The sequence below is a fragment of the Armigeres subalbatus genome, chromosome 2 (assembly GCF_024139115.2).
Source record: "Armigeres subalbatus isolate Guangzhou_Male chromosome 2, GZ_Asu_2, whole genome shotgun sequence".
Lineage (NCBI taxonomy): Eukaryota > Metazoa > Arthropoda > Insecta > Diptera > Culicidae > Armigeres > Armigeres subalbatus.
Window position 1 is genome coordinate 274,310,786 of NC_085140.1, and position 23,448 is coordinate 274,334,233.

The following is a 23,448-nucleotide window of genomic DNA, read 5'->3' on the forward strand; positions in this document are numbered from 1 at the left end:
GTTCCACTAGCAGACCCGACGAACTTCGTTTCGCCTAAAATTGATTTATTCTGTGATTAGTTATCGAGTTACGGGCGAGGGGTTTCGCACCACCACAGAACCATATCTTTCCTTCCGAAACCTCCTGGTTCCATTTTGCTTGATTAATTCTCGCGTTATGAAGAAATTGGTGTTTCATTTGTATGGGAGCCCCTTTTTCCAAAAGGGGGGACGGGCCTTGAACCATCTTAAGAACCTCCACTGCCCCCAAAAACCTTTGCATAATTTTTTTTTACCGATTGGTTCAATGGTTTCCGAGTCTATAAGAGTCAAACAGACAGAAATTCATTTTTATGTATATAGATTTAATCATTTTATCGAAGATGATTGAATCGATACTATGAACAATCTCGAATATCTATATGTTTGAACAAGCCGTCTCATTCCAATGGCTCTAGATTCTACCAACTCAAACGGTACTACAAAAACATACTTTTGGAATCAGAATCACAACTTAGGATGAAAATGATGTGTTTTGTCTCGTGTTGTTAATTAACCTTTGAAATGTGTATCAATTACCACTTGTTTGATCATTGTTAAATATGTTACCCACTATAGTATATTACATATAAATTGTTTAAATCTGACTTCTGAGAAGCTTTCTACCCAGTGAAGAATAGTGCCATCAATCTTCTTCAATCAATACAGCAAGTCAAAATCAAATTCGCAGATTGACATTGACACTGCAATTAATAAGCTTATGTTTATCAAGCCAAATAATAGAACCGGATTCGGCACGCATTCATCACAAAACCAACGTCCATTCACAACCATTTGGACTTACCGCATGAATCAACTTCGCAGCACCGCACCGTGCCTCGATATGTCAATAAACCACCGTGTGCCCCTTGCAGCTCCCATGTCCATCGTTCCACAGTTCTAAAGGCATCTATTGGTTTGTTTTCAAAATAAATTTCATGATTCTGTGAAACGGTTCCGTTCCTAAGCGCATGATCGCGCAACGCCTAGTCAAACCCGCCGCGGCGAATCGGGCCCGCAAAACCGTCCATCAGCACATTTCAACACACATCGTCGACGCTGGAAGGAACCCAGCCAGCGGAGTGAGTGCAGTGATGTGACAAAACCAGTATATAGATTCGGTCTTAATACATGGTGCTGTGGCGACCGTAGTAAAGGTGGAGAAAGGATGAAAAAATCAGAAGAGTGGGAGACTGTTAAGTGTAGCACACTACACAATATTTGTCTCGCGATCACTTTTATGAATGAATCAACAGTTGTTTATACGTTAATTTTTCTCAATCCCGATTGGGTGTACTGTGGCAGGGATTCTCAACATGCTGAAAAACTACAATTGCAGCATTGAGTTACTAATCGTAAGAACTAAGAAATCGTAGTAAACAAAATAATAATTAGGGAGCGGGACCTTTTGGGCAGCACCTCCTATTCCCGTCCGCAATGTTAATAACTCGACCGCGCTCCAACCAAATGGCTTGATTTTTTGTACATCACTAGCTATCGACAGAAACTAATCATGTACTAAAAAACAAGTAATTCGGTTGAAATGCGCTCGAGTAATGAGCGTTGCTGACGGGAATAGGGGGTACTGCCCAAGTGGTTCTCTACCCTACGCTGGAAAAATAATTTAAAAAAAAGTTACTGGAAACCACCATCTGATGGTTTTAATGAAGCAATAAAGGTGTAATTGTCAATGCAATCAAAACGAGTCAAAATACCAGACGCGCTGAATTGAGAAACACTTGTTTGAATGGCAAATTTAAAAAAAAAACTTCCGATCATTCGGCGAGTTTTCTTCAGCACATTGAACCAGTTGTGTTGCTATACCAATCTCTTGAACCCATTAATAAATGGGTAAATGGGCGATCCAACGAGGGTTGTCGTTTTGTAAGTGGGAGCACGCGCCTCCCCAACTTGCACAAGAACTGACGAAATTGAGCTGTTAAAAGTGGTCATTCCCCGCCGATCTGGACGGCTCGGAAAGGAGCCGAGAGAAGCTGCGCGGCAAGATGGAGATAATTATAATCGAAGCTCCCCCATCCAACAGCCTTATGCGGAGCACGTGGAGGCGCACGGCGTATCGTAAAAAGCATTACCTCATACCACCAAAACTCCGAGAGCGCGAACAAAAAAAAAGCTGACTTGGGAGGGGCAAGGTAATACACACATCTACCTCCACATCTTCAGCGATAATTTAATGAAGCTTTCTTTTTTCCTATCCTAGCCGAGCAGACCGCTCTGTAGCCTCAATCGGGTTAGTAATTAATGTGCCAAAACAAGATCCACCCGCCTCGCCACATGGCAACACTCACAACCCGCCCCATCGAGGAGGGTCTTATTGATCGATGACACTATTAAGATCCCATTTGCGGTTTTCGGTTCGGGAAGAAATAAAGATGATTAATGGAGCTTTTCCGGGAGCGGAGCTGCCAAACAGAAAATGAATTGCGATTTTTGTTTTGGCAGCATCCGGTTCTTGCGATGGAAGCCACGCAATGGTGTGGTGGTGCATCGGCGGCGCATATCAAATTCACAAACCGCAAATGCCAGTTTTGTCGTGCAAAGTTCGCGATAATGTTTGAAGGATAAGGACCGGGCTAGAATATTCGACATTGAAAGTTAAATCGATTAGCTATAATTGGACCTCCTAGAAGGCAGGGGATGAAACTACCAATCAATTGCAATCTGAAGTTAAGAAGTTCTGATTAATTAATTAATTAGATCAAGTAAATTAGTGTAGTTAAACGAAGTTTACAATTATATGAAAATGCTAATACCATCTTCTGAACATTGACGTAAATTTTCATGACAGAATTAGACGTGAATGTATAAATTTGATGTTCCGTTAGGATACGCTGGGCATGAAGAATTTTTAATGAAGTGGATTCTTACGAGCGGAGGGCAATTTTGGTGACGATATAAATCGATCAACATTCTACCAAGCTTCCATTTCAAGAGGAATCATCTTTCATAAAAATGCGCGTCTGAGTATGGAAGAAGATATTAGCATTTCTATATTATTTGCTTCTTCTCGATACTGCTTTGTGTGAAGATTTCTAGTTACTTGAATAAAAAGTGTAAGATTCGTATATTTGAAATTTCCATTACATTGTTGAGTAGTACAATGGCTGTGGCTTTGGAATTCTATTTCTATTTGGTCTTTGGATTCGAGAGTTAATTATTTTCCTATTATGGGTTTGCTTAATTTGCTATCATTCAATATCACGGCGTAACAAATTCGGAATCTTTTTTTACAATGTTGTAACTTGATATAAAGGAAATTCTTCCAAAAGTCCATGAATTCCCGAAACTCATTTACCAATCCAGAAGTCATTTTGATTAGCCATATTTCCTTTATAGACAAATGGCCACCAATAAATAGCTTGGTGAAACACTATCCAAATATTTGAAATCAACAACCAAACACACCGAATAACGCCATGCGTCAGCGATTTTTTTCCGCGCCAATAACAGAATGTAAGGTGGTTCAGCTTATGTGCGCGGCTAGTCGGCTAGCATAAACTACAAGACTCCGGACTGCGTGTGAAAGTTTTGCCAAATCAATAGAACACGCGTTTTTGCTTTCATCCTGGGTAAGTAAGTGATAGGCTCCAAATAAATATGAAAAACGCGAGCGGCGTGATTCCGTCCCGCCGCCCGGTAGCACGCCTATCCTGATTTCCAGTAAGGGGCAATAAAAGCCGAACAGTTGAGAACATAAAAATAATAAACAAAATAAACAAACCATCATAACCGGTACTGGGATGCGGTCGTGGGTGCGGGACCTTTATACTGTATTCAGTATATGACGACGACGCTTTGAGTCGACGAACTGGATGGGCATGCCAAACATCCGACAAAAATAAGCGCCTAACCCAAGTTGGGAAAAAAGCAATTGATCTTTTTCGTGAAACTATTAAAACAAAAATATTGTTAAAAAAATGCTTCTCAAAAAATATTTTAGAAATTCATTAATTTTTTATTGTAATTAGGCCGATAGAAATGTAAAATATTGGCCGGTTCAAGCGTCGCAGCCAAACGCAAAGAAAGCAATCGCGTTGCCGTTCCATTTTCGCTTTTTCTAAAGATTGATAAAATAAGCTTTCGTTTCAATATGTACATGTAGAAAATAAACAACAGTTGCGCTTGTTAGAACGCCCAAATTAGCAAACTGTCACGTTTTCTTCGTTACAATAATACCACCGCGATTTGAACTATTAGCCTAACGGCATATGACCCGCGAATGATGGTAGGTGTCATATCGAATCGGGTTTCAAAAGTTTTGAATATTTGGATGGTTGTTGAAAATACGAAAATGAACATTTTTGCATTATGCTCTAAAAGCTTCGAGTGAAATATTGCAATAAGAGGAGGAATATTAAAATAGGAGCAGGAGCGTGATTGCCGTACATTTCGTAGTTGCTACTCCGTAATCGTAATTGCACAAGAAAACAAAACATGAGAGCCTGAGTTTTGCATTCCAACCACAATGTGCACCATTCGAGAACTCTACAATCTTAAATGGTCAATAACGACGCTGGATATTGTATCGGATTTTCCAAGGATTTTTAAAAAAACAGGGAAAATTTCTAAGAACTTCTACGAGAAAATTTCGAAAAATTACCGTGTAAATTCCGGAAACTTTCCTTAGAACAACATCCCGTAAAAATTCCGAAGAATATTCTAGAACAATTCCAAAGAATTTCCCGGAGAAATTTCATAGAATTTTTTGTACAAATTCCAAAAAAATCCCCGTGGATTTTTCAGTAATTAGGAAGAATTCCACGATTATTATTTATTTATTCAGACTAGGGCCGAAGTGGCCTGTGCCGTATATAAGAGTCTTCTCCATTCGGCTCGATCCATGGCTACACGTCGTCAACCACGTAGTCTACGGAGGGTCCGCAAGTCATCTTCCACCTGATCGATCCACCTTGCCCGCTGCGCACATCGCCTTCTTGTGCCCGTCGGATCGTTGTCGAGAACCATTTTCACCGGCTACGTGCCCGGCCCACCGCAGTCGTCCGATTTTCGCGGTGTGATGGTTCTCCCAGCAGCTCATGCAACTCGTGGTTCATTCGCCTCCTTCACGTACCGTCCACCATCTGCACCCCACCATAGATGGTACGCAACACTTTCCTTTCGAAAACTCCAAGTGCGCGTTGGTCCTCCACGAGCGTCGTCCAGGTCTCGTGTCCGTAGAGGACTACCGGTCTAATGAGCGTTTTGTAGATTGTCAGTTTGATACGGCGGCGAACTCTATTCGGTCAGAGCGCCTTGCGGAGTCCAAAGTACGTACGATTTCCAGCCACTATGCGTCTCAGAATTTCTCTGCTGGTATCATTTTCGACTGTCACCAGTGAGCCCAAGTACACAAATTCTTCTACCACCTCGATTTCGTCACCACCGATGCAAACTCGCTGTGGGTGGCTCACATTATCTTCCCTTGAACCTCTTCCTATCATGTACTTCGTCTTAGACGTGTTGATGACTAGTCCGATCCGCTTAGCTTCCCTCTTCAGTCTGATGTAGGCTTCCACCATCTTCTCAAAGTTACGTGCCATAATATCAATGTCGTCGGCGAAGCCAAATAGCTGGATGGACTTATTAAAAATTGTACCACTCGTGTTAACCCCTGCTCTTCGTATTACCCCTTCCAAAGCGATGTTGAATAGCAGACACGAAAGACCATCACCTTGCCGTAACCCTCTGCGCGTTTCAAACGGACTCGAGAATGCCCCTGAAACTCGAACTACGCACATCACCCGATCCATCGTCGCCTTGATCAACCGTGTCAGTTTATCCGGAAACCCGTGTTCGTGCATTAGCTGTCATAGCTGGTCCCGATCGATTGTATCATATGCGGCTTTGAAGTCAATGAATAGATGATGTGTGGGCACGTTGCATTCGCGGCATTTCTGCAGTACTTGGCGAATGGCGAACACATGGCCCGTGGTGGAGCGTTCGCCCATAAAACCCGCCTGGTACTGCCCCACGAACCCCCTTGCAGTTGGTGCTAGTCGACAGCATAAAATTTAGGAGAGTACCTTGTAGGCGGCGTTCAGCAATGTGATTGCGCGATAGTTGCTACAATCCAGCTTATCGCCCTTTTTGTAGATGGAACACACGACACCTTCCATCCACTTCTGCGGCAAAACTTCCTCATCTCAAATCTTGGTAATGACCCAGTGCAGCGCTCTAGCCAGTGCCTCACCACCGTGTTTAAATAGCTCTCCTGGTAGTTGGTCAACCCCAGGGGCTTTGTTGTTCTTCAGCCGGCCAGTCTCATCCTGGATTTTTTGGAGATCCGGAGCCGGTAAAATTATGTCCTGCGCGCTTTCTTCTAGGTCCATCACCATACCGCCATCTTCGTCTGCCACATCGCCATTCAGGTGTTCTTCGTAGTGCTGCCGCCACCTTTGGATCACCTCACGCTCGTTCGTAAGAAGGTTCCCGTTTATGTCCTTACACATATCAGGCTGTGGCACGTGGCCCTTACGTGAACGGTTCAACTTCTCATAGAACTTTCATGTGTTATTAGCGCGGTACAGTTGCTCCGTCTCTTCACGGTCTCGATCTTCCTGCTGGCGCTTTTTCCTCTGGAAAATCGAGTTTTTTTCTGTTCCACGCCCGTTTACATCGTGCCTCGTTCGCCCTCGTGCAGTGTTGCAGCAATATCACCCATGCTGGATTCTTCTTTTCCATTTACTGCTTACATTCGCCGTCGTACCAGTCGTTTCTCTGATGCGGGGGCACCGTGCCAAGTGCAGCGGTTGCGGTGCTACCAATGGTGGATCGAATATCTCTCCAGCCATCTCCAAAATACGCTGCGCCTAGCTGCTCTTCCGTTGGGAGTGCCACTTCCAGCTGCTGCGCGTATTCTTGGGCTAGTCTACCGTCTTGTAGCCGCCCAATGTTAAGCCGCGGCGTCCGACTTCGACACGTGTTGTACACCGTCGAGAGTTTTGAGCGCAGGCATACTGCAACGAGGTAGTGGTCGGATTCAATATTCGCACTGCGGTAAGTGCGTACGTTCGTGATGTCGGAGAAGAATTTACCGTCGATTAGAACGTGGTCGATTTGGTTTTCCGTTTCTTGGTTAGGTGATCTCGATATGGCCTTGTGGATATTTTTGCGGGGAAAGAAGGTGCTTCGGACTACCATTCCGCGGGAGGCTGCGAAGTTTATACATCGTTGGCCATTGTCATTCGATACGGTGTGCAGACTATCCGGTCCGATGACCGGTCTATACATTTCTTCCCTTCCTACCTGTGAGTTCATGTCACCGATGACGATTTTGACGTCCCGCAGTGGGCATCCATCGTATGTCTGCTCCAGCTGTGCGTAGAACGCTTCTTTCTCGTCGTCGGGTCTTCCTTCGTGTGGGCAGTGCACGTTGATGATGCTATAGTTGAAGAAACGGCCTTTAATCCTCAGCTTTCCTTCCCTTTTCCTCAAGTTCCGAAATATTTCTAGAGGAAATTCCGAAGAATTTCCCGAAGAATTTCTCGAAAAAATGCCGAAGAATTTCTCGAAGAAACTCCGAAACATTTCCCGAGGAAATTCCGAAGAATTTCCAAAAGAAAATCCGAAGAATTTCCCGTGGAAAATCTGAATAATTTTCAGAGGGAATTCCGAAGAATTTCTCGATGAAATTCCGAAGAAATTACGGGTACCGTCTCCATTTTCTGTTGATCCATTACCAGAGGAGTCAAATACTAGACCTGTCAACTAAAAACGGCTTCAGAGAAGTAAGTCAAACACTGCTGGCTGCATACGGGAGAAACGGGCGCAGGTGTGCTCCACGGTCGACGATGGAAGGAAAGCCGAAACAACCGTCAATAATAGCCTCTCCTACAATATTTCACAACGCATGATTGGAGCCAGGACAAATCTGTGGATGCCAGAGAAAGACGCGACATGTCAGTCACTCACCGAACCAACTGATCAGCTGAAACGTTGGCTCGATCACTTAGAACAACTCCTTTAAGTTTTAACGACTTTTTCTAATTCAGCTATAGGGAAAGGTTGACAATTCCTCGAAGGCAACATGCAGGATCCCTCCACACACGATCAAGTCAGAGCAGGTTAATGAATTTCAAGAGTCCCTCTAGTTGGTACTGATTGACCACAGAATCCTGCACAATGGATTCGCTAGAGTGAGGCAAGAATGGGTGTATTATATCTCTGTTGCTGTTGCCCATCGAAATCGACGAAATCGTGGACCACTCTATCAGCCCACCACCATAGAGCAATCGAACGACCTCAATCCAGATGATAATACTGCCTTAGGGTAAAAGTTCCGATAGTCGTGGGTGCTCCTATAGTTGCGGTAGTGTTGTTTTTACACAATCTACGTATTTAACGCAGCAACCCATATAGTCTATCAATTTGTTGACCTGTCATTACACGAAATACAGGAAAACAGGTTGAGAATTGCATCAAAATTGGTAAAGTATCACTGAAATACCTTTTCCTTTTCTCTGCTTTGCACCAATAGTTGCGGTAGTGTTCCTATAGTTGCGAGTCCCATATGTAAACAATGGGATTCGCAACTATAGGAACACGAATTAAAAAAATACCGCAACTATTGGAACACTGCACCAATAATTGGAGGTACCATTTTAGGTAACAATGATGGATTCTACTGCAATCTGAACCCCTTTCGCATTAAATATAATTAATAATCTTCCATGTGCACCCTTGAGGTAAGTGAAGTGAAGTATAGGCTTGGTGTGAACCAACAAATAGTAGTGGAACATGCTTAGTTCCCCCACTATTGGGTCTTTTACCCTATCAACGCAACAGTGCTCATGTAGTGTTGTGAACTGGCAACTCTGCTTGGGATGCGCAATCATACTCTCCGGCAGGCCAATATTCTCTGTCATATAATGCGAGGTTGAACCGTCATTTCGGAGACGTTTCGATATTCTGTTATGAACATTGATTCGTGGCATATCGTGGCTAAAACGTGCAAGGTGTAAAGTCTAGAATTAAATAAATATTGAAGTGTTGAACTAAAACTTACATCTAATTTACAGCTAAAACGCAGTGAGAACAGAATTACAGAATTGTAAACTAGACCTAAGTTGACTAAACTAGTTATCACAGTAAGTTGCTTTCTATGCTTATTTGTTCTTAAAATAACCTACAAATTACAACAGATAATACGAAGGACGTATAATTGATCTAAACATAGTTAGCTGGAGGCATATTTTTCACTTAAAGCTTAAACCGATAATTGTAAGTACATACTTGAATTCGTAATCAAAACCAGAGAATTAATTAAAATAAAATTTCAGCTAAAAGCTGTTTTCGCACCAACAAGTGAGTTTGCGAACTGCTGAAGGAAACGGTATTGAGCCTCTTGTTCCCCGGAACAAATCTTTTAGAATTATCGCTATGGCCTCGGCGAACAACGTGATTTCGACAGAAGCCGTGGGAGATGATAAACAAGGCAGCTGTGCTAACTGTAATAGACCCGATTCCTACGACAATTATGTGCAGTGCGATCGCTGCAACGAATGGTGGCATTATTTATGCGCTGGGGTTACAGATTCCGTTGCTGATCGATCGTTTACATGCGAAGCTTGTTGTCACATCAGCGTGTTATCTCATGAATCTTCATCAAGCAGCAGAATTGCTAGGATGCAGCTTCAATTAAAAGAAATGGAAGAAAAGTTCAAACAGGCACAGGAAAAGCTCGAGTACGAACGGAAAGCGTTTGATGAGGAACGGAAGCTACTACAACAGGAAAGAGAAGTCCCTCGACAAACAAATCAGCGAACCGCTGATTGGGTAGATGCGCATGCGGGAAGCATGACTAGCGCCGATGGTCAACCAGGAGACCGGGGAGCTGCTGCAGCAATCAACCCACATCAGCAGGAAAACGTACAGAATCCAGTACCATCACAACCCGGTTCTCTCTCATCAGCGATGCAAGCAGCAATCAATACAGCAGTGCAAGCTGCGGTTCAAGCAGCACTTCAAGCGACCAGAAAACCCATATGTCCTCGCCAAGACGAGGAAACAAATACACAACCGCGCTACACCGGCGCAATTCGTAAGGCTACATTAAAAGATCTAACATCGACCCGGATTGGCAATCCTGGTTTGGGTAAAGGTTTAGGAATAGACAAACAAATTCCTCCTCAACCCTCTGTTAGTCAACCGACAGAAAAGCAAATAATTTCCCATCCCCCCGTAGAGCCACCAGGTAAGCCACAGATAAACTGTACTATTTCTTCGAATTATAACCAATGGATTCAAGAATTGACCGAAAAGTTCGGCAACACGAATCTCGGCCACGCTGTGGGCCCCGTTTTTTCTGCTGGATAAGCTCCATTACAGCCTGGGCTTCCAACAAAACAAGTTCCTAAATTTACTACTATTCAAAACGCTTTGCCAACTCCCGGTGCTGAACGTGATGCTGGTGTATACAACAATAATATGAACAATCCCGGGCAAGCGAATGTACTTCCGGGAACAGGCAATGTCTTGGGAACCTTGGGTATACCCTGTTACGTCCCCTCCCCCTCGCAGTTGGCCGCCAGGCAAGTTATGCCACGTGATCTTCCGCCATTCAGCGGTGACCCTGCAGATTGGCCCGTGTTTATAAGTAGCTTTGTCAACTCAACTCTCGCGTGTGGATATACCAGTGTGGAAAATCTTGCTCGTTTACAGCGGTGTTTGAGAGGTGATGCATACGAAGCAGTTAGGAGCCGTTTACTTCTACCTGATACTGTTCCTCACGTGCTAAATACCTTGCAGTTGCTGTATGGACGCCCAGAACTATTAATTAACGCTCTTCTTCAGAAAATTCGGTCAGTTCCAGCACCAAAAGCGGAGAAGCTTGAAACATTGATTGAATTTGGGATGGCAGTCCAAAGTCTGTGTGATCATTTGGAAGCGGCAGGACAACACAGTCATCTCTCTAATCCAACTCTACTAATGGAACTGGTGGAAAAGTTGCCTGCCCATACCAAGATGGAGTGGGCATCGTTTCTACAAAGGTGTCCTGAAGTAAACCTTCAGAGCTTCAGGTGTTCATGTCTTCAGTTGTGGTGTCGGCCAGTAAAGTCACCGGTTACGCAGGAGGATCCCAATCGTCAAACAAATCAAAGGTAAGGCCGAAAGGATTCATCAATGTACATGAAGAAGCCGGAGAAGAAAAAGTGCAAGAAGATAGAAAGTGTTTTGTGTGTGATGGAGTAGGACACCGTGTTCCAGATTGTACGATGTTTAGATCATTCTCCATAGACGGTCGCTGGAAAAGTGTTCAATCGAACGGATTGTGTCGTAATTGCTTGAATGCTCACGGAAGACGAAGCTGTCGTTACACTAGGAGCTGCGGTGTAGGAGGGTGTGAGTTCCGGCACCATCCTCTACTGCATTCAAATCGGAGTAATCGATCATCGTATGAAAGTACGCCTAAAGGGACAGCGAGTAACAACACTCACCGTCCAACCACTCAATCTACCCTATTCCGTATCGTTCCGGTCACACTATATGGTCCTAAGACATGCGTCAAGACATATGCGTTTCTGGATGACGGCTCTTCATTCACGTTAATCGAAGAAGATTTGATCGAGGAGTTAGGAGTTAGTGGGTCATCGCTACCACTCTGTTTGACGTGGACAGCCAATATGACGCGAACAGAATCCTGCTCCAAGGTAGTTCACCTGTCAATATCAGGTGCTGGTGAAAAGAAAAGAATGGAGATGGTTGCCCACACAGTGCAAAATCTTGGTCTTTCCAGCCAAAGCTTGTGCTATCGTGACCTTGCAAAGAAGTTCCAACATCTCAGACGACTACCGATATCCAGCTACCAGCATGCTGTACCACGCCTGCTGTTGGTCGTCGATAATTTAAGTTTGACGGTGCCACTGAATGTGAAAGAGGGTGAAAGATTCGAACCGGTGACTGTGAAAACACGACTGGGATGGAACACGACATATATGGAGGAAAAGACCACGACTCGTCGTCGAATTCCTTGAATTTGCACAACTGTACCTGTGTTGACGATCATGAGCTGCATGAAATGGTTAAAACGTATTTTGCAGTAGAAGAAGTCGGAACAAAAATGGGAAATTTGCCGGAATCTGCAGACGACAAAAGAGCACGAAACATACTTCAGGAAACAACGAAACAAGTGGACGGAAGATATGAAACTGGGCTTCTATGGAAGTATGATTCCATTGAATTTCCTGATGGCTATAGGATGGCACTCAAGAGACTCGAATGTCTAGAGAGAAGGATGGAGCGCGACGAATACTTGAAGGATAACATCCACCGACAGCTTGAGGAGTATCAGACAAAAGGATACGCAAAACCAGCAACTGCGGATGAGATGAACAACGCCGACCTAAAACGAGTGTGGTATCTGCCGTTGGGAGCGGTTATTAATCCTAAAAAACCCAGCAAAGTTAGGCTTATATGGGATGCAGCTGCAAGTGTTAATGGTATTTCTCTCAATTCACTTCTTTTGAAAGGACCTGACCAATTGACCTCTTTGCCGGCGATACTTTCACGATTCCGTCAGTTTGCAGTGGGAGTTTCTGCGGATCTACAAGAAATGTTCCATCAAATAGGAATAAGAGAAACCAGACATTCCCAAAGATTTTTGTGGCGCACAGATCCATCTAAACCTCCAACCGTGTTTCTGATGAAGGTAGCAACATTCGGATCTACTTCATCACCAGCATCGGCGCAGTTTGTTAAGAATAAAAACGCAGAAGCATTTTCGGACCGCTATCCTCGCGCAGCTCACGCTATCATACATAATCACTATGTGGATGATTTCTTGGATAGCTTTGAAACCCCTGATAAAGCAATACAAGTGTCGAAGGAGGTGAGAATGATTCACAGCAGCGGAGGATTTCATCTGAGAAATTGGCTTTCTAACGAAAAACAGGTTCTCACTGCACTAGGCGAGAATGCCGAAAGCAAGTCGAAGAATCTTTATCTGGATACGGCGTCAGGTTGTGAGCGCGTTCTTGGGATGCTATGGAACATAGAGGAAGACGATTTGTATTATTCTACGCAACTGAAGGATGAAATTCAATCACTAATAGATAGTAATGGGCGGCCTACCAAACGACAAATGCTACGGTGCCTTATGAGTTTTTTTTTCGATCCACTGGGCCTGTTAAGTGCTGTTCTGATACACGGGAGAATTCTTCTGCAGGACGTGTGGCGAGTTGGAACGCAATGGGACGAACCCGTCGACGATAATATCCGGAGTCGCTGGAGTAGATGGATAAACGCTCTGAAAAAAATCAACCAAGTCCGGATTCCCCGATGCTATTTCAGCCATGCAACCCTCGGTACCTATAGAGAACTACAACTTCACATATTCGTAGATGCAAGTGAGCTTGCTTATTCAGCGGTAGCATACTTCCGTATAGTCCCGCCTGGAGAGAACGCGAACTGCACGCTTGTTGCGGCCAAAGCCAAGGTGGCTCCCTTAAAACCTCTCTCAATACCCAGGCTGGAGCTTCAGGCTGCTGTTTTGGGAGCTAGGTTAATGCGATTTGTTATTGACAGCCACACGGTGGTCGTAACTAAGCGGTTTCTTTGGAGCGATTCCGCTACTGTTCTGGCATGGATACGTGCTGATCACAGACGTTACAAACAATACGTAGCCTGCAGAATTGGTGAACTCCTCACAATAACAGATGTTGATGAGTGGAAATGGGTACCAACAAAATTGAACCCCGCTGATGCCGCAACGAAGTGGGGTAAGGGACCCGGCATATACAACAGTGACTGGTTTGAAGGCCCGGAGTTTCTGCGGAGTCCTGAAACGCATTGGCCAACTCAGAAAAATTGTCAGCTATCAACGACGTCCGAAGAAGAACTACGTCCTTGTCACGTACATCAAGAGCTAGCTAAACCAGGTTTGCAGATTGACTACCAACGGTTTTCCAAATGGGAACGTCTTTTAAGAACCGTGGCGTATGTACAACGATTCATAAACCAGCTCAAACTAAAACGAGCGGGTTCAACAGTACGTTGCTCAATCCTCACCAAAGAAGAACTTCAAATGGCGCAAGTTGCTCTTTTTCGGTCAGCAATGGCAAATGTATCCGGATGAAATGGCAATTCTCACGGTCAATCAACACGCTTCTCTGATGGCGTCTAGTGTCCTCCATTCATTGTGCCCGTTTATGGATCAGCAAGGGGTGTTACGAGTGGATGGCCGCATTAAAGCGGCAAAAAAAGTAGCATCTTGTATGAAGTTCCCGATAATTCTTCCAAATCAGCATCGCCTTACACTGTTAATAATTGACGAATATCACCGTCGATTCCGTCATGCCAACTTTGAGACAGTAGTAAACGAGATCCGCCAAAGATACTACGTGTCACGACTGCGACCTGCAGTTAGAAAAGTAACTAGTGGATGTCAACGATGTAAAATTGACAAGGCAAAGCCCTATATTCCGCGTATGGCTCCTCTTCCACCAGCCCGTCTTGCCGCCTGTATCCGTCCATTCTCATATGTGGGATTAGACCTTTTTGGTCCTCTTTTGGTTAAAGTTGGCCGAAGTGATGTGAAAAGATGGATCGCATTATTCACGTGCCTTACTATTCGCGCGGTTCATGTGGAAGTGGTATACAGCTTAACTAGCAAGTCTTGTATCGAATGTGTCCGCCGTTTCATTGGCAGACGAGGAAGTCCTCTTGAAATCTATTCGGATAATGGAACCAACTTTAGAGGTGCAGCACGATTACTACGAGAACAGACAGAAGCACTAAGGGCCATAAATGAGAATCTTGCTAGTACGTTCACTAGTGCAACGACAAAATGGTTGTTCATTCCACCGGCCGCGCCGCATATGGGTGGCGCGTGGGAGCGTATGGTGCGCTCGGTAAAAACGGCAATGTTTGCGGCATATGAGGGTAATAGAAAGTTGACAGATGAAGGTTTACTAACCCTGGTGATCGAAGCAGAAGCCATCGTAAATAGCCGTCCATTGACGTATCTACCGCTGGAGTCAGCGGAAAGCGAAGCTATAACTCCTAATCATTTTTTTTTTGTTACCGCTACCGAAACAACAATGACACCAGGCCGCTCAAACCCACCGAAGACACGAGCAAAGAAGAGCATATACAAGCTGTGGCAACTATAGAAGCTACATGGAACGCTACACAGAAACATTTGAACATCTTCTGGAAACGTTGGATCGCTGAATATTTGCCAACACTGACGAAGCGCACGAAATGGTTTGAAGATCAGAAAGCGATTGCAGTTGGTGACCTGGTGATGGTGATCGACGGCAATGTACGTAACGAGTGGATCCGAGGGAAAGTCTTGAAAGTAGTAGAAGGAAGTGACCAAAGAATACGACAAGCCATAATACAGACTGCGAGGGGGTTGATGAGGCGGCCGGCATCGAAGCTTGCGATTTTGGAAGTAAAGGAGAATAGTAAAGCATTGGTAAAACTGGACCTGTCGTCAGTGTTACGGGGGGGAGGATGTTGTGAACTGGCAACTCTGCTTGGGATGCGCAATCATACTCTCCGGCAGGCCAATATTCTCTGTCATATAATGCGAGGTTGAACCGTCATTTCGGAGACGTTTCGATATTCTGTTATGAACATTGATTCGTGGCATATCGTGGCTAAAACGTGCAAGGTGTAAAGTCTAGAATTAAATAAATATTGAAGTGTTGAACTAAAACTTACATCTAATTTACAGCTAAAACGCAGTGAGAACAGAATTACAGAATTGTAAACTAGACCTAAGTTGACTAAACTAGTTATCACAGTAAGTTGCTTTCTATGCTTATTTGTTCTTAAAATAACCTACAAATTACAACAGATAATACGAAGGACGTATAATTGATCTAAACATAGTTAGCTGGAGGCATATTTTTCACTTAAAGCTTAAACCGATAATTGTAAGTACATACTTGAATTCGTAATCAAAACCAGAGAATTAATTAAAATAAAATTTCAGCTAAAAGCTGTTTTCGCACCAACAAGTGAGTTTGCGAACTGCTGAAGGAAACGGTATTGAGCCTCTTGTTCCCCGGAACATGTAGAGTTAACTGAATGACCTACACTCCCACTCTTCAACGTCAACAATACCAAATCGTTGGATGTGAACAACTTCAACTGTGCGGTTGCCGGGCAAACAGTGGAGAAGGTCGAAAACTAAAACCAGCCAACAACGGCCGGCGGACCAAGATCAACATTGAACATGGAAATCCAATCGGTTTAGGCAATCCACCAAACCCCGAATACGCAACTCTAACATGAAATCTGTGATGCTATATGCCAGTAAGATTTGGAGTGTATTAGCAGAGATCACATAGATTTGCGACTATTCATCAACCGATGTCAACGTCCATCGATATCCGATATCAACAGCATTTCTACAATGTGAATGAAAGTAGGCCGGCCACACGTCACCTAAGATCGGAGAAGAAACCTGCAAGCAAGCGCTGGACAGGAATCCGGCAGAACATCGTAGCAGAGGCAAACCTAGTATCTCCTGGCGATGAAACCTTAACAGAGAAATAAACGAAGTTGATATGAATAAGACTTGGACTGAAGTCAAGGATGGAGATCAGAACACAAGAGTGAGTGTATAAGAATTGGATCCCACTTAATGAATGCCACACGTACATGGGTGCTGAGAAGGAAACCAACCCGGTATCGTAAAGCCAATGTAGTTTTGATTAGCTATTTTTATAAAGAAATAGAGATTTATTTAGATTATTTTAGAAATTGTTTGGAAGAATGTTTAATTTTTCATAAAACTCCCAATAAACAAGGTTGTTTTGAGTGTATCGTATCTTTGCTTGAAGTAAGGTAAACGAAAATATCTGCAACCAGACACTTGAGAAGACATCACAGATCGTGTGGGGCTGGGAAGCGCCCAGACTGCAACCGCCGTGCTTGAGCCGAAATGACCTCCGTACGACTATACAAAAATTCCCGTAGTCCTTCCGCTAACAAGTAGTAGGACATGCTGATATGACATGCTTCACCGATTCTACTTTACACTTCACATGTATTCCGTATAGTCCGGGAAGTCTGCAATTCCGAAGCTATGCAAGAACTTCTTAAAATAATCATGTTCAGACAACACGTTTGTGATTTCAAAAGTTCATCCGAACATTGCCCCCATTTATTCAACCAGTTTGAATTTCATCCTTGACTTAAAAAAAGTTTATAATTCTGGCAATACTAAAAATTTTGTTGTTATTGTTTCAACAGTTAAGAGTCCAGTCCAGTCCAGCAAAACAGCACTTTTCCAAAAATAAATAAAAAACAAAATATAACAGAAATAAGTCCCAGTATTTTTTTAAATTATAAATTTGTGCTATATTCACTACTGGATAAAAGGTATAAATATTCATATTCTTTGCTTTATCTAAACATTCTTTTCTATCATTTTCCATTAAAATTTTAAATTTTCCATGGAATAATTGCATTTGGACTTTTTTTTGTTTCCATGTTATTTTTTTTATTCCCCCCCCCCTTGTACCTTCCGAGAGCTGTCGGACATAAAATAAATTTAATATTTGTATCGGCCTTATTTAAGAAAAAACCCAGATTAATCCACCTAGCGGTGATGATGCCTTTCTCGTGCGGTAAAAAAATAGTATTTTGAGCATTACTTCTGAGCCCATCGTCTGATCGGGCCAATTTACAATAGGAAAAAATGAGACAAGATTCTGCGTCGAATGCAGCCTGTTGTAAGGGAATCCGTTTAGGGTAAGTGCATTAAAAATGAGCTAAACTTTTTTACGCGCTTTTTTATGAGAAAAAGTATTTTAGCCATAACTACCAAGCCCATTGTCCGATCCGTCCAATTTTCAATAAGGAACAATGGGACAGGATACTGCGTCGAATGCAGCCTGTTGTGAGGGAATCCGTTTAGGGTAAGTGCATTAAAAGTGAGCTAGACTTTTTTACGCGCTTTTTTATGAGAAAAAGTATTTTGGCCATAACTTTCAAGCCCATAGTCTGATCCGGCCAATTTTCAATAGGAAACAATGGGGCAGTATACTGCGTCGAATGCAACCTGTTGCGAGTAAATTGGTTGAGGCTAAGTGCAAAAAAAGTGAGCTAAACTTTCTGCTCTTTTGGTGCGCACATACACACACACACACGCACACACACACAGACATCACCTCAATTCGCCGAGCTGAGTTGATTGGTATATAACACTATGGGTCTCCGGGCCTCCTATAAAAAGTTCATTTTTGGAGCGAACATATAGCCTTTACGTATACTTAGTATACGAGTAAGGCAAAAATTAAAGATAACAGATGCAATGATGTTAAGAAAATTATTTTGAGCTTTTTAGTGGAATGTCTTCACTTGTCATAAGACGAGTTTGTACAATCCCATTGAATTCCACCACTTAATTGTAACTTGACAGATACGTATTTCGACCTCAACAGTAAGGCCGTCTTCAGTGTCTCGTCAAGTACGAGACACTGAAGACGGCCTTACTGTTGAGGTCGAAATACGTATCTGTCAAGATACAATTGAGTGGTGGAATTCAATGGGATTGTACAAACTCGTCTTATGACAAGAGATGCAATGAGTTAGTTATCAGTAGGGGAACTAATGAAAAATATAATGTTACCTATCAGGAAGAATATAAATGGAAGAACTGATTATGAACATTTAAAAATAACTTAGATTTTTTTTTTCATTTTTGTTGAGGTTTTCAGCCCTGGGTTGGTTCAATTCGATCACTTAGAATGGATGTGATCTAAAACCTAATAGGCGTCAGTAAACAAAATTTAGATAAATAAATGTGATTCTAGAATCAAAATCGACTCGTAATTGATCAACAATAAAATGAAAGGAAAAAGCTAAACATATGATAAAAAAAAACATGATGATTAAAAAAAACCCAGATTAATCCACCTACAGTGAGATTTCGACCCTTCATTAGTTATAATTATTTTTTCCAGTAATTAAAACGAGATAAAACTACTCAGCTTCCCACGGCGATTTACTGTGAAAGTGACAAAATAATTGCCTACCCAAAGGCGGATGCCATGGGTTGAGTGACAACTCAACGAATGATAACGTACTGTACTTCATGCTGCCTATCTATAAGGCGCTCGTCGGATTGTATAACTATTGTGATATGGTTAGTAACTATCGTAACGCTAGTTGCATATATTGTACCGTAATCCGGGGTATCATTGATCAATTTTTTCAATGTTTTGTAAATATTTCCTCCGTAAATTAAATGATTGCTTTTTTCATATTTTTAAAACGAGTACTGCTACGTGTAGAACGTTTGAGGCTATTGTTCTTGATTATTTGATAATTATAAAATTGTTTTAAAAATCTGTTTTGTCTAGTTTTTCGAATTTCCAATTTGGGGTAACTTTGATCATCAATCATTTCACTTTGTTACGTCTATAAAGCAAGCGTTTGTAAACGCCTTAAGGTAGGCAATTACTTTTGAAATCCTTATACTGAGGCGAAGCGTATTGATTGTTTCGAGTAAGGCATCATGACCGCTAGGTGAATTATCTGGTTTTTCAACAATAAAAATCAAAATTTTGAAACAAAAAATATGGATAAACAAAGAAAATAAGATTACTTATCACCCAATTGTAGGTACGATCTCAATTTTTTTGTTATTATGCTTGTTTTGAGTGCTTTTTTGGCAGCTTACTGTGAGTTAACAAAATGATGTTGATTTTATTTTTCAAACTATGGCAAAAATTAAATGCAAATTCTAGTGGAGATTATATTATTCGGTAGCAAATTTAGTCAAGATTAAAATACCTAACTCATAATAAGTAATCGTAATAACAGAAAGTAATACTTTATTCATCTTTTGAAAATGGTTCAACTGATCAATGTTACCCCGCTGATCAATGTTCCCCCGGATTACGGTACTCGTAATTTCCAGAGACCTCGATATTAATTAATCCAGAACTAACTAAATCAGTCATTGATCTAACCGAAACTCAATAGCGTTCAATAATAACATATATTTCGCCTTATGGATGCCTAATTTGGTAAAACTAAACTTGTTCAATACCTTAAAAATGAGCGAGATTTTTAAGCTAGTAAATTTCAGAATTTGCACACATACGCACACATACATGCATACAAGTGATCTATTAGTGTCTCAAAACATGCTCACATTTGCTATCTAGCTTCCACTGAAGAAATTTTTGAAATTCCTTTCAATTTTTACGTTTTTGCTTTTCTGAGAAGATTTTTTTGTACATGCTTCTATATGTTCCTCAATTAAAATCATTTGTTTCTTTAAAACAAATCAGAAAAATAGGCATAATACCATGTCATATCATTTGTTATAATTATATTTTCAATGTCAAAGTGAATTTGTTTAAATACCATACATTTTATTTAATAATTCACAAGATTTCTTGATAGATTAATACGTAACACACCTGCGTAACGTATACAAAGTGAAATTATAGACACTTCCGAAGGAAGGGTCAAAAAGATTGGTTCTGGTGACGTTGTGGGTTACTACTCCACTTGGGTGTTCCGGGAATTCATAATAAAGCCCATTAATTAAACGGCACTACAAATTACAAAAGACTCTTTGGAATACAGTTCTTTGTGAATAGATCAGCAGTACCAGCCAAAACTTCGATTTTCCGCTGACGCTGAATGAGAAAAAAATTTACACGTGAAAAAAATGCTTTTATTTTCAAATTCCGGAACATGCCCAACTTGTGTACTAAAGCCACAAAAAAGCTACAAAGATATTGCCTTGCAAAGTCATGAAGTATGAGAAGTCACTAGCGAAGTTTTACATCTAATAGAAATGGCCTTTTTTGAGGATCATGTTACCAGGACATGTCCAACTATTTCAAAATCCCCCAAACTGAGTTCAATTTATCCAGCTTTGCAAAATCATGAAGTGTGAGATGTCGCAAGCAGATTCTATAAAAGATGAAAAATTACCATTTCCCCGGAAGGTTCCAGAACATGTCCAACTTGTACAAAACGTGGTATGATTTATATACTTTTCTTCCAAAATGAGCTCCATTGATCTTCTTTTGCATAATCACGAAGCTTTAGCTGACGCAAGCGTGGCTTTATAAAGAATAAAAAATTGCCTTTTTTCTCAGGAGGCACAATTCCAGATATTTTCGAAATATGTCCAACTTTTCCAGAAACTTTCAAAATAAGCTCCATTGATCTTAATTCGCTCCATCATAAAGTTTGAGATGTCGCAAGCGAGGTTTTATAACTGATCAAAAATTGCAAATTTTCCTGCAAGCAAGACTTTATAAATGATGCACTTGGTGACACAACATGTTTTAAACTTGTTGTTCTTCCGTGCTCGGAGTGACATCTCACCTGGACTTACCCGGATACTACCCAACACGCATATTTGTCCCATATGAATAGAAAATCCAGAAATGAGGTACTCATATGCGATCATAGGTAGTATACGATGGCCAAACTGTGTTATGTACGTTGATGTGAATTTCATCAAGGTTGTGGAAACTGATCTATCAGGCATACATCCATGCGGAAATGTAATTTCGAGTGCCTTCGAAAATACCACACTTGAAGGATCACACCACACTGTCGAGCACGAAAAAAGGAGTAATTGAAATTATGTAAAAAGTGTTTTGTAATAAAAATCTTGAAACACAAAAATGTTGAGAAATTCCAAAACGAAATCGTGGCACTGCAGCATTTTCCATCAGTGTGTTTTCATTCGCTTCGGTCCACGGCCGGAAACCTGACAATTTTAGACTATGCGTCCAATTTGGGAATCTCGAGCTCATTCAGTAGCCACTAGGTTTCGAAGGCCAACGGAGGTCCTTCGTAGCTTAGTCGTGCGTACTGAGGGTCGTGGCGTAGTGGGTTCGAGTCCCATTGAAGGGAAAGTGGTTACATCCAATACATTTTTCAAATCAATATCTTCCACATAATGTACATATTCACATATGAGTTTTCACAACATTGTAAATTAATGTCCAAGTCGGGTGGTTTAATCCCCGGAATATAGGCAATTAACTTTGATTGAACTGAATTTTAGACCTTCAACAAAAAACAATCATTTTTCTATTTCAAAGTTCGGAAGCATAAGACGTACACATTGAAAAAAGATTCGGACTACGGAAATTCATTTCACCGATTCAGATCTGGATTCTTGTAAATGATCGATTATTGGTAATTTAAATATTTAACCAGATGAGAACTGTAAACAAAATTACAAAATATCGGTAATTCTAAACGGATTCACCTAAACCAGTGAACGTTTAACCGATTTTTTTATAAAGCAGGGAAAATACCGATTTTGGAAACCAATTTAGCTGAAATTTCGGTAAACTGTGATCAGTAGATAACATCAGTCACGCCATATTGTATGCCATTTTCTTCTGAAATTTTAGATAAATGATAATTTATATTTCAATATGTGCTTAGCGCTTAGGTGCTATAAAATACGAACACGGAATTGCTCGGAAAAATAGTCACAGAAGGTTCACATCTTTTTCTTCATATAAAATATGGATACATAAGTATTTTAAAAAATTGTGCAAGTTATATTCGAACCAAAGAAAAACCCGTTTCCTGTAAAAAAAAATGTCTTCGGTAATTTGTTTTCTAAACTAATACAGTTCTATGATCATCACGAGTACATGAAAAGCAATTTTTCTTCAGTGAATGTTACCGATCCCTAAGTTAAACTGACAATTCATTCCTCTATTGCAATTTACAGATTTTTTGGTAATTTTATCTGTTCAAGATACAATTTGGTGGAATTCAATTTGTCTCATCTTTTTACAATTCGTTGCAAAACTCGATCCAGCGCTCGTAGTATTTATGCAATGTACAGCTTATAAAAACTATATATGTTTGCAACTTCAGTGAATAGTTGCATAGAAAACTGTTTTATTATTATCATTCTCGATAAATTATTTATTAGAATAAACTCAAATAAATGTAAAATCTTTTTCAAAATTATTCATATAATCTTGCTCAGACCAAACAATAATCCTCAATTCACCTCAAAACTAGCATTTATATTAATTCTTCCTACATTTACAACTATTTTAAAATTGTTAGTGCTTAAAGGGGACAATTTAAATATTTCCCACGTCACTGCTAAAAATATAAAATTATTTCATCATCTTCTAATCCAGTGCTATAAATCTTACCTTTTCGTTTTTCTGATCCGGAAATGTATTCAAACGATGATCATCAATCGTTAGGTGCTTTACCTAATTTAACACATATACTTCAAAAAATCACTTTCCACAATAACAATCCCCGCTCTAGGCTGACTATTTCCCCTTTCAAACAGTTTTTTTCTTCACGTCAAGCACAGATGGCAATTAAATCATTCACTATTAGTTAGCACGTGAATCGCTAATCCATCATATCTCCGATCATAATGCTTTCATTAGCTTTGCTATAATTGTTTTGCTATTCTGCGATTCCCTTTCG

General features: G+C 41.3%; 2 protein-coding genes across 2 annotated transcripts in view; one reads left to right on the forward strand and one right to left on the reverse strand.

Moving 5' to 3' along the window:
- LOC134212262 (uncharacterized) overlaps positions 1-23,448 on the reverse strand; it is a 130,927-nt gene extending 107,479 nt beyond the window's left edge. Inside the window, exon 1 of the mRNA XM_062689962.1 lies at positions 23,160-23,448. The gene's annotated coding sequence lies outside the window, so the exon portion shown is untranslated. The remainder of the gene's footprint in view (positions 1-23,159) is intronic.
- On the forward strand, positions 14,112-15,146 carry LOC134209738 (uncharacterized). Its single transcript, XM_062685753.1, has one exon. The coding sequence runs from the start codon at positions 14,112-14,114 to the stop codon at positions 15,144-15,146; it is 1,035 nt and encodes a 344-aa protein (XP_062541737.1).